The following is a 14,298-nucleotide window of genomic DNA, read 5'->3' as shown; positions in this document are numbered from 1 at the left end:
GCATGGGTTCCTTTTTGAGGGTGTTTATTGGATTCCATGTGGGGAGAGATGTGAACATTGTTTCAGTTGGGTTTCTTTTAGGAGTCTTGCGTCTTTTTTTCGGTTTTCTTTTTTGCCCTTGTGTGTGGACTCTTTTTCACCAGTCTCTGACGGTCTAGTGCATGATAATGAGGTACCCCACAAAAGGCGGGAATAAATTTCAAGATGGCGGATGACAACAACGAAGTAAAAGACGAGCTTCCGAGGTGCTCGACGCTGTTCCTTTCAAAAGATGGATCACAAATGCAATTTTATATGATGCCTTGTGCAATGAAAACCCGTTTGCGACCACTTATACACGTAAGTTTCTTCGAAGATCTTTACAAGGAGCTCAACTCATCTGGTTTCAAATTCAAAGTTATAACGCGGTGCGTCAACGCTGGCATAGTTTATTTCTATCAATTGCATTTGTTGTTGTGTTCATACTCAACTTGTTATTTTGATGAATGATATTCTTTCAGAATGGAGGTGGTCAACTATCTAGTAAAGTGTCAACCGACTCTATCAAGTGAGTACAATTCGTCAAACGAAAATTAGAAATGTTAAGTTATCCAGTTTGCTATGTTTATGCATCCGTGTTATTAAAGGAAAGAAAACAGGATCACAGATGCTATCTAATTGGTTCATTTGTGTTCGACTTATAGGCTTGCTGTTCCTGGGACTGTCAGTAACTTGTCTGGTTATTTCTCTACTGAGTACATCTTCGACAGCATAAAGCACAACAAACTACAAGATATGACCAATTATCGGTAAGTGCTTCGAGTATTTTTATCCACTTATTTTATTTAAGGCTAACTAGAGGTATTGAAGTTTCTTCTGAATTTGTGCAAAGAAGAAAATGTGCCCATGGTTGGGTCTTTTTATGGAGTTCTGGGTTTCTGTCATTTACATTTACATCTGTTTATCAACAACCTCAACTGATCCCTTCCTCCAACCTATACCTGTTGCATTACCTACAGATATTAGAGAAATCTTGATACAGGGTTCTTTCAACTCTTAAGCTCCTTCTCATTTCTCCTTACAGTATTGCCCTTAAATCAAATGTAAAGGTCATGAGAATAAAGGAAATGATTACCATTTAAGAAGCTCCTGGTTATCAAACAAATTCTCCTTGTCAGTACCATAGGAAATGTAGAGGACAGTGTGGAGAATATGAATACCAATGTTAGGGTGTAAAGGGTAATAATGTTAGATGTTATGTCCCTTGGCAAGCCTGGAAATAAGTTTTGTACTGTATTAGTTCTTGTTGGTCTGAAAGAGGGCAACTAGCTAGGCCAAGCTTTTGCCCATAACAATCTGAAATTTACTGTATGTTTTCCTGATGATTAGCTGTTATTTGTTATCTTACTTGGCTTTTTAAGTTCCCAACACATGACAAAAGACAAAAAAGCAAAGCAAAACAAGAAACAGATGGATGAAACATATAGTCATGTTGATCAAATGTTTTTTCTCTTGATCAAGCATTACATCCCAGATTGAAAGGAAACTTGAGGTTGAAAATTCAGAAGGCAAGATGAAAGTAAGGTAAGATATAGGCTAATATGTAGACATGTAGCTAGGAAATCCTTAGTAGTTCTGATACTTAGAACTGTTTAAAAACTGCACTATTGTATAATTATATTCATGGTAAAAAAAGGGCCATTGGAGCTGTTATAATATTTTTATACTCCTATTTGACTTTGAGATAGAAGCAGTGTCACTTCAATGGTAGATTATTTGGACCAAATAAATAATTCATGCTTTAAGAAAAAATTGTTGCATCAACAAAAGATCTATGTTCCTGCAGGAAGCGGAATGGACGAATTGCATATACTCCTGAAGAGGATTTGGCTTTGTTGGACTTCGTGAATGAATATTTTACCTGCTATCCTATTGGAGGGAATGCTCTGTACAAAAAGGCTGAAAAGCAAAAGGTGAGAAAGAAAATCTTAACTTTTTTGTTGTTCTTTGTTGTCTCTCCTCTGGGGAATGGGGTTACTAGTGTAGCAAGATGATGCATAGCTGTAAATACAATTATAATGATTTTGATGTAGATCGTAAAATGAAGAGGTTTGATTTCAGTTGTAATGATTATTGTTGTTATGGTTAATGATCACTCTCACCACTTGAAAGCTGCTAAGCATGACAAATTTTTTTATTAATATGAAATTTCATGTGTAGGTTACAACTCACACATGGCAGTCAATGAGAGACCATTATCTCAAAGTTTTACATCCTAAAACAAAAATTGATAAGCGGTACAGTCAACTGTCCTTGTGGACAAGAGGTGGAAAAAATTCTTCTGGTAAGATAGAATAGTTTTATTGGATTTTCTGATTGCTCTGAAGATGATGGTTCTGTAAAGGACTGTTATGGTTGACAAGAATGTTGTTTCTAAATTAAAATTTGTAGGTTTTAAAGGAAATGAAAACAAGAAACATGACAGACAGAAAAAAACTGAGAAAACAGAGAAAGGTAAGTACATGTAGCTCATGCAAACATTTCAAGTAAAGTGTATGGCAGAGAAGTATTTCATCCAGTCTTCATATTTCAAACCACTGGACATAAGGAAAAGTTTCTCTAGACAATTTGGTGTCAGATATTCAATAAAAAATTGCATTGAAACGCATTCATTTTTGGAAAGTGGGGAATGACAAGACTTATAATTTGATACCAATCTACTTAGCAATGAAAATGCCTCAGAAATCTGATTGGTTTTATATGCTGCTGGTTTTATCTCGTTGTATATTTTCAATTTTCAGGGGATGCAAGGATAACTAGGGCTCAGGCTGCAAGGATGAAAGAAGAAAATGAAAAAGATGAAGGAACAGTAAAGGAAGATAAAGAAAATGAGGAAGGAGATGAAAAGACAGATGGAAATGGGGAAGAGAAAGTTGACACATCACATGAGGATACTGACGAAACAGATAGTGAAGCAAAAAATGCTGTAACTACAGGTAGTCCTTAATGATCTTCTCTTGCTAATAATAATGTTATGTAGAGTGTGTGTATGGCTTGAGGTCTGACTTATTTGAATCAATTGAAAATTTTGAAGCTTTATTGAAAATAAGATAATGACAATGTTAGAAATAATTTTGCTTGTATCTTACAGTTAGTACAATTTCTTGCACCTCAACCTTTCATACAACATACTTTGTCACCAAGCCTCATATAGCAAAACTTATTGTTGAAGTGTATTCTTGTAGTTGTCACTGGAAAAATACATTGAGAGGACAAAGTTCATTCTCTTTGTTGGAATAAAATTTTAACATGGGATTTTAAAATGTATTCAGTTTATTTCATGATAAGTTTTGTCCTGTTTTGTTAGAAAACTTTCCAGATGTTGAAAGTACAGCTGAGGTAAGCAGTGCTGGTGAAGATGTGGATTATGATAAACAGTTTGATGACAACCTTCTTCTAATAGCTTACAAAAGCAAGCAAAGACCTTGTGTTAATCATGTTTGGGAATCTTCTGAAGATGAAAATAAAACTGAAGAAAAGGAAGTCTCCTCAAGCCAAGATACTGATTCAAGTGTTGTGACAAGGAGGAGAAAAAAGTTAAGTGACAAAAAGGACAAAATGAGTGACTTTGATGGAGAAGTTATTTTTAGAAAGAGCCCTTCAGCAAGAAAAGGCCCTTCTGATGATGAGGATGAGAAGAGGCCTTTGGCAAAGCGAAGCAAGATGGCAACCGAGTTTCCACCTGATCATGAAAATGGCTCTAGGGGAAAGGAGGCAAAAGAGATGGAAGCACATTTACATTTCTATCAACAGATGAGAAGCAACATTGAGGTTCATAATGTTTGTACTTAGCATGGACAACCTGATGACAACTTGTTTTAAGCTAGTTTATCAAAGCATCCCTGTTAGAAATATCTGTAGCAAAGGTTCAGATCCACCTTGAATTGCTGAAAAAGTAAGGGTGGCTGTGAGCTCACCTGTACACTTGCACTCTGGAACACTTCTTATTTTTATAACTTTAGTAGAAGAATAACCCTTGATCTATTGATTGCAATGTTTAAGTAAAAATTGCATCTTCAAACTAGTTAAGTTACAGGAACACTAAAATTACTGGTTAAAATGAAACAAAGTGAAATATTGGTATCATTGTTCCATCAAGTAATTGGCATTAAAAGGAACAAAACCATTTTGAGAAACCTTAAATGAAGGCTGTTTTGAACTTGCAGAAAATGCAGTCCAAGAACATGACAGTTCCTCAGATCATCCACACTTTGCTCGTCAGCTCTGGAGATTTTGGCGATGCTGAAGATTATCTTAAGGAGGGTATGTACAGTTCTGGACTTGATACTCTAAATGGTAGATGTTGCTATCCACTCGATACATAGCTATTCAGTAGAAAGCATTTAGTCAACACTTATCCACTGGATGGCAATTTATGTATTTGTAATGGTTATCCACTCTTTGAATAAGTGTCACCTTGCTAATTTGTGCCTGGCACAATATTGCACAGCACTTTTTTAAGGGAGTAATTGTATTTTGTGAATCTTTGTTTCAGAGTTTGGTTTGGTTCCACATTTTTGTTTGCTTGCACTAGTTGTTTCTATTCTAAATGTATTACTTCCGTCCTTAGGTAAAGAACAATGGACACCCCAAGAGGATAAGATATTGCTGAGTAAAGACAAGACAGGTATTACCAGTCTTGCTAAGAAGAGAGGGTTACAGGCTGTTGTAGACAGGATGAACTTCATGGAGGGCACCAGCTAAAATGTTTTCTGCGAAAAATCTTTCTTAGTTGCCCTAGTAAAAATACAACAGTAGATATCTGGAAAATGAACAATTATGAAATAAGGTTCCAACATCATGTAGCACTTTTATTGTTAATACTCCTTTTGAAATCCTTACTAGAAATTTACAGTTATTCCTCCTCTATTTTAATGAGAAGTGTATTAAATTTAGGAACTTTGAGTTAACTTTTAGTTAATAAACTATTTTTTCCTAAATACCTTCAGGTAAATACTATATACAACAAAATTACAAAATTATGAAAGTTGTATCAAAAGAGAGAGTCTTAAATTTTCCAAATAAAGAAAACCTATTTACAAGAGTGTTACATGCTGACCAGATACTACCAGCACATATACTTTGTAACTGAATATCTCCAATGTTTCACAACTACTTCTAATAATTAATAAAAACTGTCACTACCTTCAAGATACAGGTATTAAGGTAATTATTGAGAGTCACATTCAGTGAGGTTTCTGTCATAAGTGATTATTGGGTGGAGATAGAGCATACTGTTCTATCGGAAAGGCACCTATGAAATTTGATGTTGACCTAAATTTCCTTTGTGTTAAAATGCCAGCAATGCATTTGAAGATGTACTTGAAGGAGTACTTTGCTGCTCAATGTCAGGCTGATCCAGAATGCCAGGACTGGATGCACAGCGAGGTATACCTTGATTCTCCTGTGTCACATAACCACTCAATCCACTTGGCGTGACCATTTCCTTAAGCAAAGAGAACACCAGGGTTTGAGGCTTTACTGACTGTTTCGCCAGCTTTTCTGTCTCCACTGACTTTCTAAGGAGTACAAGATTATGGAGAGCATCTTCATCTCCTGCCTCTGCTGCCATGCGGTAAAATCGAGCAGCTTCCCTCTTATCAACCACAAAGCCACCAAGGCCATGCTCAAAGAACACTCCTACATTGTACTGGGCTCCAGTATGTCCATGCTCAGCTGCAGACTTGTAAAATATTCCAGCTTTGGACATGTCTCTCTCAACACCAAGACCCCGCTCATAGCATATTCCAAGATTATACTCTGCTGATGAATCATTTTTAGCTGCTGCCATTTTAAGATAAGGAACTGCCTTTTCATAATCACCATGGCCGGAAGATTCATCAGCATAGTACAATCCTAGAAATGACTGTGCCTTACACAGGCCATGTTCTGCAGCTTCTTTGAGAAGCTCAATTGAATGTTGAGGATCTTTCGAGAGGCCCCCATCTCCCTGCATGTAAAGAATAGCAAGATTATACATGGCTCCTGCCTGGCCCTGAGCTGCAGCATTTTCATAACACTCTACTGCTTTAGCCAAATCTTTTTCCACTCCTTTGCCATTCTCATAACACAAACCCAGGTTAAATTGTGCCATACGGTGCCCTCGGTCACTGGCTTGCATGAAAAGGAGAAATGCCTTTTGGTGCTGCTTTAGTGATGCAAACTTTATGCCGAGCTTATTTTGGGTGGCTGCTGTGCATTCACTGAAAGAAGCTTGGAATGTAGCAATAGCTTGATCTAGAGGGTCTGATGTCATAGCATTTCCCACATTGTGGACTTGAGAGCTTCCAGCCAAAGGCAACACTCCAAGAGTAGTATGGAATCTGCTCTCTGGCAAAATCTTTGACAACACATGAGAGGGAATTTTTTTGATATTAACATTCCATAGAGACTTTTCATCTGTAAAGAACCTGCGGCAAGCTAGAAGGCTGGAAAGGGCAAGCACCCCTGAACACCACTGTCAGAAAAAATTAAGAAAAATTAGTTAATGTGAATTTCAACAAAATTGATGGCCTGTCCTTCAATTTGACACAACAGGGTTTTTCTACTGCTTTATGGTAATCTGCCAACCATTATCAACCCTTTGAATACATTAGGCCTCTTGTGTCCCTGTTACAATTTTAGTCACAAGATTTGTTAAGCTCTTTTAGCAATCACAGCTCATTGTGCTTATAAGGAGTAGGCCTATTTTAACCCGTTTGGTCTTTTGAGCAATAAAAGAATTGCTGGGGAGAGGAGAAACAAAAACGATTTGTTTGGAATGCTTTAGGGTTGTAGAAAGTATAGGAAGAACAATACATTGTGCTGATGCAACCACATTTCACGGTCGGTCGAATTCTTCCCGATTGACGCCTGTTCATGCACAAGCAACATGGCTGTATTTGTAACAAATTTATCCACAGTATAAGATCACATTAAAGGCGATAAAGAGTTGATCAAGAGACGGATTCCAATTCTTTGAAAGTTACCTCACTATTAGGCTTAGCGATTCACATAAAATGAGTAAAGTAAAGAGAGTTTTTCCGCCAAATTTACTTTGCTTAAAAGATATTTTTTAAAGAGACCATATAGACTAGGTAAGGCTACATGTACAAATCGTGAAAATCATAATTAAATTTAGCACTTTCAGTTTCACTTACCGATCCCAATTCCCCATGGAATGCCTTAGAATTTTCATCTTCCTTTCCTCTGGCAAAACAATTCGAGAAACTTAGGGTTCGATTTTCCTGGGCGTTCTGAATGTTGTGCAAAATACATCGCACGAGGTCGAAGCCAGACTTCAAAGTTTCGGTCTCTTGTTCTCCCCATTTTCTGGCCTCTGTTACCAGTAATGCTTTGCCATGATACCTTAGAGACTTTTGAAGTCCTTTATCTTTTTCTTCAGGGTATGAGCTATTCTTATCTTCATTCTTCTCAGCAGCTTGAATCTGCCCAAGACGAAGAGATGAATTGCCGGGACGGCCATTCACTGAAAGAGGAACAATGTGTGAATATGAGCTCGGCGATCGTTTTCTGATGTTTTGGCTTTGAACACTTCAAAATTTCACCAAAGACTAATTTGAGATAGATACTAACCTTTTCTATAGATAAATCTCCACATCCTACACTTGTTTTTTACATCTCATTCAAGGTCGTTTTACATCTTTGTCGCATACCGGGTTGTTCGACACCATGTTTACACACGCCAAGCCGTATAGTAAAGCGAAATTTACATAAATTTAAAGATGATGTCATCGCATCGTGATTGGTCAAAAATACTAGATTCGCGTGATTGCACATTGCTGATACGTCACTATAATCTAAAGTCCATTTTAGCTCCCAGTGCCTTTCTTCTAGGATCAAGACGAAACAAGACTTAACGAATGAGTTTGGCACCAGTTTCAAACCACCCAACTTTGTCTTACCTATAATTTCCTATGTGATTTCCCACTACAGCATTTGCATTCAATTTCACACTGTTCAATGGAATATCAATAACTAAGGAGGAAAGGAAAAGGAAAGTAAGGGAAAAGGAAGTAAAGATGAGATAGAGAGAAATAGGACAATTGGGATTGGCCAAAAAAAAAAAAAAGAAAAGGGAAGATAATGAGGAAAATAAAATTTATGTCAAAAATGAAAAATAAAAAGTTTATTTTAATAGTTTCATTCACTTTCAGTAAGTCTTCATGAATATCTCTCTACAGTGTTTGAACACAACATAAAGTTAGCAAACCAACGTAGTTGACAAGGGAAGCTATGATTTCAATCCCTTGTTTGTTTTGTAGTTTGTTTACAAGATTCTTCTGCAGGCTTCCTTTTCATTGTGAAAAGACAGCATTTTGGCCCTAAGTAAGAAACCAGTAAAGGAGTATGGTTAACAATATCTTTTTAACATTAAGTGACACATTGCTTCCAGTCTTTTGTTGGCATGCAACCGGGTACCCATCTGCATCTATCTCTAATTAATGAGTAAAGGGGGTAATTTTTTAGAGAAACTGTGGTGCTGCGTCAGTGGGGAAGTATAACAAGATCATTTGGTTTTATCAACTAAGTTGATAACGTAAATTGACCACTAAAAAGAGTTTCTAAGTTCATGTTTGTAGTGTTAGCCCTTCATCAGAGCAAAAGACAAAGGGCTAATGCTCGAAACAGTAGCTTAGAACCTGTTTACAGGAGCCAGGTTAAAGAATCAACTCAGTCAATAAAAACACATCTCGTTGTGTCTGATTAAGACCTAGTCCTTCATTCATTAAGTCTCTTTTCTGGTCAACTCTCATTGTATGTTTCAATACAGTTAAGTTTTCTCTCAGCTTGGAAACTTTGGACCTCCACCAGAATAGTTTCCTGTTATATTAGCTTTGCTGAAGTCAAATCCAGGATTCTGTTGGAAAATAACAAAACAAGTCATTTTGGCCTCTGTTATTGGGTCCCTCAATCTTAACTTTGATTAAAACTTATTAAGACAGAGGTTACCTCTTTCTGGAATCTTTCTAATGTTAGCTTCTTTTCCATTTCATTGAAAGTCCATGGGTCAGCAGAATATTCACTGACCAACAATGATTTCCAGCCACTAGCTGCATCTCTGCTAGATTTCACCAGAATTATTCTTACAAGTTCATTGTCCTCTAAAAGTAAATCAAAGACAACTGACATTGAAAAAATATAATTTGGTTTCATCAGCTGAGTTGATAATGTGAATTGGCCAATGCAAAGAGATTCTAAAGCTGAAATTTTGAGCATTAGCCCTTCATTATTTTCTCTGAATAGGGCTAACCCTTGAAAATAATAATCTCTATAACTGGATACCCCCCATAATTCATATGACATAAAAAACTCACAGGAATAGGTGGTTGATTCATCTAGTCTTGGGCTTCTTTGCAAGTAGTCCTCTTTAAATTTCTAGTCATGCATTTGACTTCAAGCACAAACACGAAATGTACTAAATTTCAGCGTGGAATTGTTGACTGCATGCAAGTCCCGTTAAGAAAACTAATCGTAAGCAACCACGGCCAGGCCATTTCTGGCGTTCACAGGAAAGTGGCCTGCCCCAAAGGAATGCACCACTGCAACTTGTTCTATTATTTCAGGCTTGTACTTAATTAATGGGACTGAGTTAGCCATTGCCATACCCTACGATATTTATGATATGTCCGCATAAAAGAAACGTTCATCAAGCTTATTTACCTAATGTCCAAGTGCTTTCATCAGCTAAAACTGTTCCATAGAGTTCTCCCTATCATGAAAATTATCACAACCACGTAAAAAATCTGACAGCAATGCATGGCTTAAAAGAACACGATAAAAACTTGCTTTTCTCTACAAATAAAAAAAGTTAAAGTTTCCCCACAAACAACAAAGTCATCACAATCTAGAACTTTGATCTAACAGGCCGATCACCTTGAAAAATTCTTGTCCTTTTAAGCTAAACTTTATGTTTTTTGGACTGATATCACACACGATTTCTCTCCCTCTGGTTCCTTTTGGTACAATGACCTCGATGAAAACTTCATCAATTGTCTGTGCCCAATTCCCCCATGGAGTTTTCGAAGGGACAGTTCCACTCTTCTCGTCAAAGTGGTCCGCCATCTTGTTAACCGATCTTTTGATGTACATTACACGACAAGATCTGCGTGAAAGGGTATTGCCGCTGTTCAGCTTTCAGCTGTTGGCATTTGTAATGCACTTAGGTGCACGTGTTATTCACTCTTCTCTCGGTATATACCAATTTCCGGCCAGTTTTGTGAGAATTGTGACTCGTTGTTACTCCTATTCTGTTGCAGAAATGTCGGTAAGTGATATCCTCGTGTAGGTTCTACGTCGTCTTGCAAAGTGTTCGGGTGATCACCCATTCTTTCCGCCTCAAATAATTTTACTTTCATTATCACTTTTCAAGTGGAACAATATTGTTCACTCTTCTCCCGGTATATACCAATTTCCGGCCAGTTTTGTGACTCGCTGTAACTCCTATTCTGTTGCAGAGTGATTAGGTGATTTCCATGTGTATGTTCTACGTCATCTTGCAAAGTATTCGGGTGATCACTCGAAACAGGGTTTCAAAAATGAACTCTGCACCCTGAAAAGGCTGATGCAATCTTGAGGATACTATGTGAAAGAAGTTTCAATCAAAATTTATTCTGGTAAAAATTAACTTCATAACGTCCAAATTATGTTAATGGTGTCAAAACTTTCCTTAAACTAAAAAGGAAGCTACACCAATGTATAGAAGTGATATTGGTCACTTCCGCCCTAGATGATAGAGCCTCAGGAAAGTTTGAGAGCACCTACTGACCCCAGTAGCAAATAACAGAGACTAAGTTACCATAAATGGTCTCAAGATTTTCAGATGTGTATTAATCCCCAGTTAAGCCATTTTACCTTATTAGGGCATCAGAATGCACAGAATATGCTATGTGAATAACCTTGCAGATGGCTTATTTATATTTGCTGCTGAAAAAGATGTTTATAAACTAGTCACAATAACTCTCTGCAAGCATTGTATTGTCATGTATTCTTGTAATGGTTATGTGAAACATAGATGAGCCAAATTTTCAAGGAAAACCTTAAGTTCACTTCATTTGTTTTTATGGAAAATAAAATTGAAAAAATTAAAATAAAATGGATTACAACTTATGCATTATTTAGTTAATTTGAATCATGTAATTTTTTACTTGTAATTTGTGAGTTGAAGGTTTTTGTCATTTAGATTGACAGAAAGAGTACAGCCAAGGTTGATTACCTAAAGGAGATAGAAAAGCAGATCCAAAAGAGATGGGCTGAGAATAAAACCTTTGAAGTGGACTCTCTTCCTGTAAGAATCATTAACACTATGGGCCTCTGCCACATTCCTCTTATTTTGTGTTTTAATTGTCACTCATATTCAGTTTCAATTAACTTTGATATTTCTCTATCAACAGCCTGGATCACCAGATGCAAAGTAAGTAAATTTTTATTGTTGTTGATAATCCTGGCTTTGATTTCTTATGATATGGATAAACAATTAGCTTTGTCTTTGAACATGTTACAGAATGAATCTAAGTTTATGTCAAGATTGATTTAATGTTGGAGAGGTGGTGCAGAACCAACCTTGCATAAAAATTGGTCAATTAATTCACGTATGTGTCAGCCAGTGAAATTGTAGTTTGCAAGACTGACAAAGAGCACAAAGTTTGAATGTAAAGCATGAGTACCTGACAGTTGTTAACACATAGCTGGGCCAGCAAATTGTTTTGATAAAGTTCCATATTATTGATATAGGAAAGAAAAGTTCTTTTGCACATTTCCGTATCCTTATATGAATGGAAGACTTCATCTTGGACACACATTTACCCTTTCAAAGGTATGCTGCATTAAATAACACAAAAGAACATGGAACTGAACATTCTTTTTGAAGTTTCTAAATTATTGATAATCTTTTTGATTGACTAGATTTATGCCAGTTGATAAAATATTAATTTTATGTTCTGTTTGTTAATTCTGTGGCTGCTTTTCTGAAAATTATCCTGGATTCATGGAACAGGCTGAGGTAAAGGACTCTTAAACTGTTTTTTTCAGTTATTTTTTTCATTCATAACTTTTTCTCATTATTCAACACTATTTGCCAACTAATTTTTTCCAAATTTAATTAAAAATTTTTTTTTTATGAATGATTAGCTATTGATTACTTGTATTTTAAGTTCAGTTTTTATTTTATGAACAGTTTGCTATTGGTTACCAACGGCTGAAAGGCAAGAGATGTCTTTTTCCATTTGGACTACACTGTACAGGCATGCCCATCAAGGTAATTTTTAAAAGGTTGTTTCTACGTCTAGGTATTAATTTTTACTTTCTGTAAAGGGTAGACAATCAGGTAAAAGCTCTAAGAATTTAAAATCCTTTGGCAATAGTTATTTTCCAGTCATTTAAGATGACAAGAACAATATGATGCTGTTTTTTCCTTGTTTTACACTATAAAAACATCTTGACTGCCTCAGAAAATTATCCAAGACCGTGAGTTTTTTATCCCACTCTATTTGGGATTCTTCCCCTCTACACAATTTCACAGATATTTCAATATTATCAAGTGATATTTTTGGTATCTTGCGTTCAAGGAAAAGTGGCAAATGTTTCACTGAGTCAAGCTCACTTTCTTTTCCTTAGCGCCATCTTGAAGAGACCTGTTATTGCCAGAACTGTAGTGATAAGAGTTTTTAGATTGTTGTCATATGTTTGGATGATAACTTGAAATATTGACAGTTAAATTCCTTGTTGTCTCTTTAAAATAAGAACGATTATCCTTTTGTTAGGCCTGTGCAGACAAGCTGAAGCGTGAAATGGCTGATTTTGGATTTCCTCCAAAGTTTCCTGAAAAAGTTGAAAAAGAGGAGTCTAAACAGGTGCAGGAAAGAAGCTGTAGAAAGTCTTTTTATGGTGGCCAGTTTACATAATCAACAGAATTGATGAAACCAATTGGTAGCCTTGTCCACAGCATGAAGTGTGATGTACAAAGTCCCCTTCATATCACTTTTTTATTAAACCTTTTGATAATTTTTGGGAACATGAGAATGGCTTGTGTTGAGTCAGAAGTCACTTATACCATAAATAATTCATCTTAAGTGAACTTGATGCTTATTTCTGAAAGACTGAAAATGTCAAGTGGAACAAGTTATAGTCTTTGTAATTGTATCCTGATTTTATCCATTTAGATGAAAAGCAAGGTTGCAGCCAAGACAGGTGGTTTGGAGTATCAGTGGCAAATTATGCAATCACTTGGATTAAGTGATGAAGAAATAAAAAAGTAAGTGCTGTTCTTTTAACGATCATACAGTTGACAACCACTGATGAGTGCACCTGTAGTCAAGGTTCCATTTCTTTTATTGTTTTTCTTTTATCCTAAAATTTTTTCCCAACAGTAATCTTTGTTCTTGGATTTTTTGGGTAAATTTTGATAAAGTATCCATCTATAATTTCCTACTGCTTAACTGCTACTCACATTATTTGTTGACGTATTAATTCAGGTTTGCTGAAGCTGATTACTGGTTACATTATTTTCCACCTTTGGCAAAATCTGATCTGCAAAATATGGGATTGAAGGTATGGGAAATTATGGTATGCTTTGATTGTTAACTTTTTAAGGCAAGGTGGAAGTGTGGATTCCTATGCCAAATAGATTTCTATGCAATGGAAGTGGAAGCACTCCTTCCACTGTTACCATGCTAAAGATGCTCCAGTCTTTACACTGCTCACTGCAGGGTTACTTGTCATTTTTTACCTGCATAATGTTTACCATTTATAAAGCTCTAAATTTATCATTTTTTTGTTTAACTCACCAGGTGGACTGGAGACGGTCATTTATCACCACTCATGTCAATCCATACTACGACTCCTTTGTAAGGTGGCATTTCTGGACCCTTAAAGATGGTGGGAAAGTCAAGTTTGGCAAAAGGTGTACATTGCTTTGTTTCATCTACTGTGAAAGTGATATACTTCACTTTAAGTATGGTAAAGAGTACATGATAGTCATCTGAAGCATTTCTTTAGTTTTACTTTTTGTTCCCGTTTCAAAAATAGCCTCTATTCAAGGCCTTTTTGTTGCTGCCTGCTTATACTAGTACCACCTCTAAGTTGGCTTAGACCCAGAAGGCTGCAGTCTGGCTTGAAGATGTATTCTCTGCTCTTACCTCTCCCTTAGTCAATAGATGGCTTACAAGTTATCTACAGAAACAACAGTGGGGTGGTCAATTAGATTGTTGCCCATGTTTGTTTGGTTTTGTTTTTTTGTTTTTGATAATGGTGAGGGGGGAG

General features: G+C 36.4%; 4 protein-coding genes across 7 annotated transcripts in view; 2 read left to right on the top strand and 2 right to left on the bottom strand.

Annotated features, from left to right (window-relative positions):
• Positions 1 to 71: 71 nt before the first annotated feature.
• LOC113664189 (uncharacterized) lies at positions 72 to 5,194 on the top strand. 2 transcript variants are annotated; one of them, XM_027179785.2, is made up of 11 exons: positions 72 to 339; positions 501 to 547; positions 684 to 788; positions 1,501 to 1,563; positions 1,826 to 1,952; positions 2,200 to 2,323; positions 2,431 to 2,493; positions 2,781 to 2,975; positions 3,347 to 3,810; positions 4,206 to 4,302; positions 4,610 to 5,194. In XM_027179785.2, exons 1-11 carry the CDS (start codon positions 205 to 207, stop codon positions 4,741 to 4,743), a joined length of 1,554 nt encoding a protein of 517 aa, XP_027035586.2. In that variant the 5' UTR covers positions 72 to 204; the 3' UTR covers positions 4,744 to 5,194. The 2 variants fall into 2 exon arrangements, with proteins under 2 accessions (XP_027035586.2, XP_089047737.1); XM_089191611.1 differs by having other exon boundaries at positions 189 to 407.
• Positions 4,830 to 7,722, bottom strand: LOC113664199 (uncharacterized). The gene is made up of 3 exons (XM_027179794.2): positions 7,615 to 7,722; positions 7,179 to 7,507; positions 4,830 to 6,496 (listed from the first exon to the last, which is right to left on the bottom strand). Exons 1-3 carry the CDS (start codon positions 7,637 to 7,639, stop codon positions 5,330 to 5,332), a joined length of 1,521 nt encoding a protein of 506 aa, XP_027035595.2. The 5' UTR covers positions 7,640 to 7,722; the 3' UTR covers positions 4,830 to 5,329.
• A 430-nt stretch (positions 7,723 to 8,152) lies between these two features.
• Positions 8,153 to 10,189, bottom strand: LOC113665261 (nudC domain-containing protein 2-like). 2 transcript variants are annotated; one of them, XM_089191623.1, is made up of 4 exons: positions 9,916 to 10,189; positions 9,703 to 9,751; positions 8,992 to 9,143; positions 8,153 to 8,363 (listed from the first exon to the last, which is right to left on the bottom strand). In XM_089191623.1, exons 1-4 carry the CDS (start codon positions 10,129 to 10,131, stop codon positions 8,337 to 8,339), a joined length of 444 nt encoding a protein of 147 aa, XP_089047749.1. In that variant the 5' UTR covers positions 10,132 to 10,189; the 3' UTR covers positions 8,153 to 8,336. The 2 variants fall into 2 exon arrangements, with proteins under 2 accessions (XP_089047749.1, XP_027036739.2); XM_027180938.2 differs by having other exon boundaries at positions 8,153 to 8,899; positions 9,916 to 10,160.
• Positions 10,163 to 14,298, top strand: part of LOC113665196 (leucine--tRNA ligase, cytoplasmic) — a 32,172-nt gene continuing 28,036 nt past the window's right edge. The window contains exons 1-10 of one of the 2 annotated variants that reach the window (XM_027180867.2): positions 10,163 to 10,306; positions 11,222 to 11,326; positions 11,433 to 11,452; positions 11,773 to 11,854; positions 12,035 to 12,040; positions 12,215 to 12,295; positions 12,801 to 12,890; positions 13,200 to 13,291; positions 13,512 to 13,587; positions 13,827 to 13,939. In XM_027180867.2, the coding sequence (XP_027036668.2) occupies positions 10,196 to 10,306; positions 11,222 to 11,326; positions 11,433 to 11,452; positions 11,773 to 11,854; positions 12,035 to 12,040; positions 12,215 to 12,295; positions 12,801 to 12,890; positions 13,200 to 13,291; positions 13,512 to 13,587; positions 13,827 to 13,939 (776 nt within the window). In that variant the 5' untranslated portion in view covers positions 10,163 to 10,195. Of the gene's footprint in view, positions 10,307 to 11,221; positions 11,327 to 11,432; positions 11,453 to 11,772; positions 11,855 to 12,034; positions 12,041 to 12,202; positions 12,296 to 12,800; positions 12,891 to 13,199; positions 13,292 to 13,511; positions 13,588 to 13,826; positions 13,940 to 14,298 lie in introns of those variants that run through there. The other variant, XM_089191609.1, reaches the window with a different exon arrangement.

This window comes from Pocillopora damicornis, chromosome 13, assembly GCF_964200805.1.
Source record: "Pocillopora damicornis chromosome 13, jaPocDami1.2, whole genome shotgun sequence".
Lineage (NCBI taxonomy): Eukaryota > Metazoa > Cnidaria > Anthozoa > Scleractinia > Pocilloporidae > Pocillopora > Pocillopora damicornis.
This window is presented reverse-complemented; position numbering and strand designations above follow the sequence as displayed.

Coding starts and splice junctions, on each gene's coding strand:
- LOC113665261 (XM_027180938.2), bottom strand. CDS start 10,131: ATGTACATCAAAAGATCGGTTAACAAGATGGCGGACCACTTTGACGAG. Junction 9,752..9,915: donor AAGGACAAGAATTTTTCAAG/GTGATCGGCCTG, acceptor TTTTCATGATAG/GGAGAACTCTATGGAACAGT. Junction 8,900..8,991: donor TAGAAAGATTCCAGAAAGAG/GTAACCTCTGTC, acceptor ATTTTCCAACAG/AATCCTGGATTTGACTTCAG.
- LOC113664189 (XM_027179785.2), top strand. CDS start 205: ATGGCGGATGACAACAACGAAGTAAAAGACGAGCTTCCGAGGTGCTCG. Junction 340..500: donor GTTTGCGACCACTTATACAC/GTAAGTTTCTTC, acceptor ATATTCTTTCAG/AATGGAGGTGGTCAACTATC. Junction 2,976..3,346: donor AAAAAATGCTGTAACTACAG/GTAGTCCTTAAT, acceptor CTGTTTTGTTAG/AAAACTTTCCAGATGTTGAA.
- LOC113664199 (XM_027179794.2), bottom strand. CDS start 7,639: ATGTGGAGATTTATCTATAGAAAAG. Junction 7,508..7,614: donor GAGATTTATCTATAGAAAAG/GTTAGTATCTAT, acceptor TTCCTCTTTCAG/TGAATGGCCGTCCCGGCAAT. Junction 6,497..7,178: donor TCCATGGGGAATTGGGATCG/GTAAGTGAAACT, acceptor TTTTTCTGACAG/TGGTGTTCAGGGGTGCTTGC.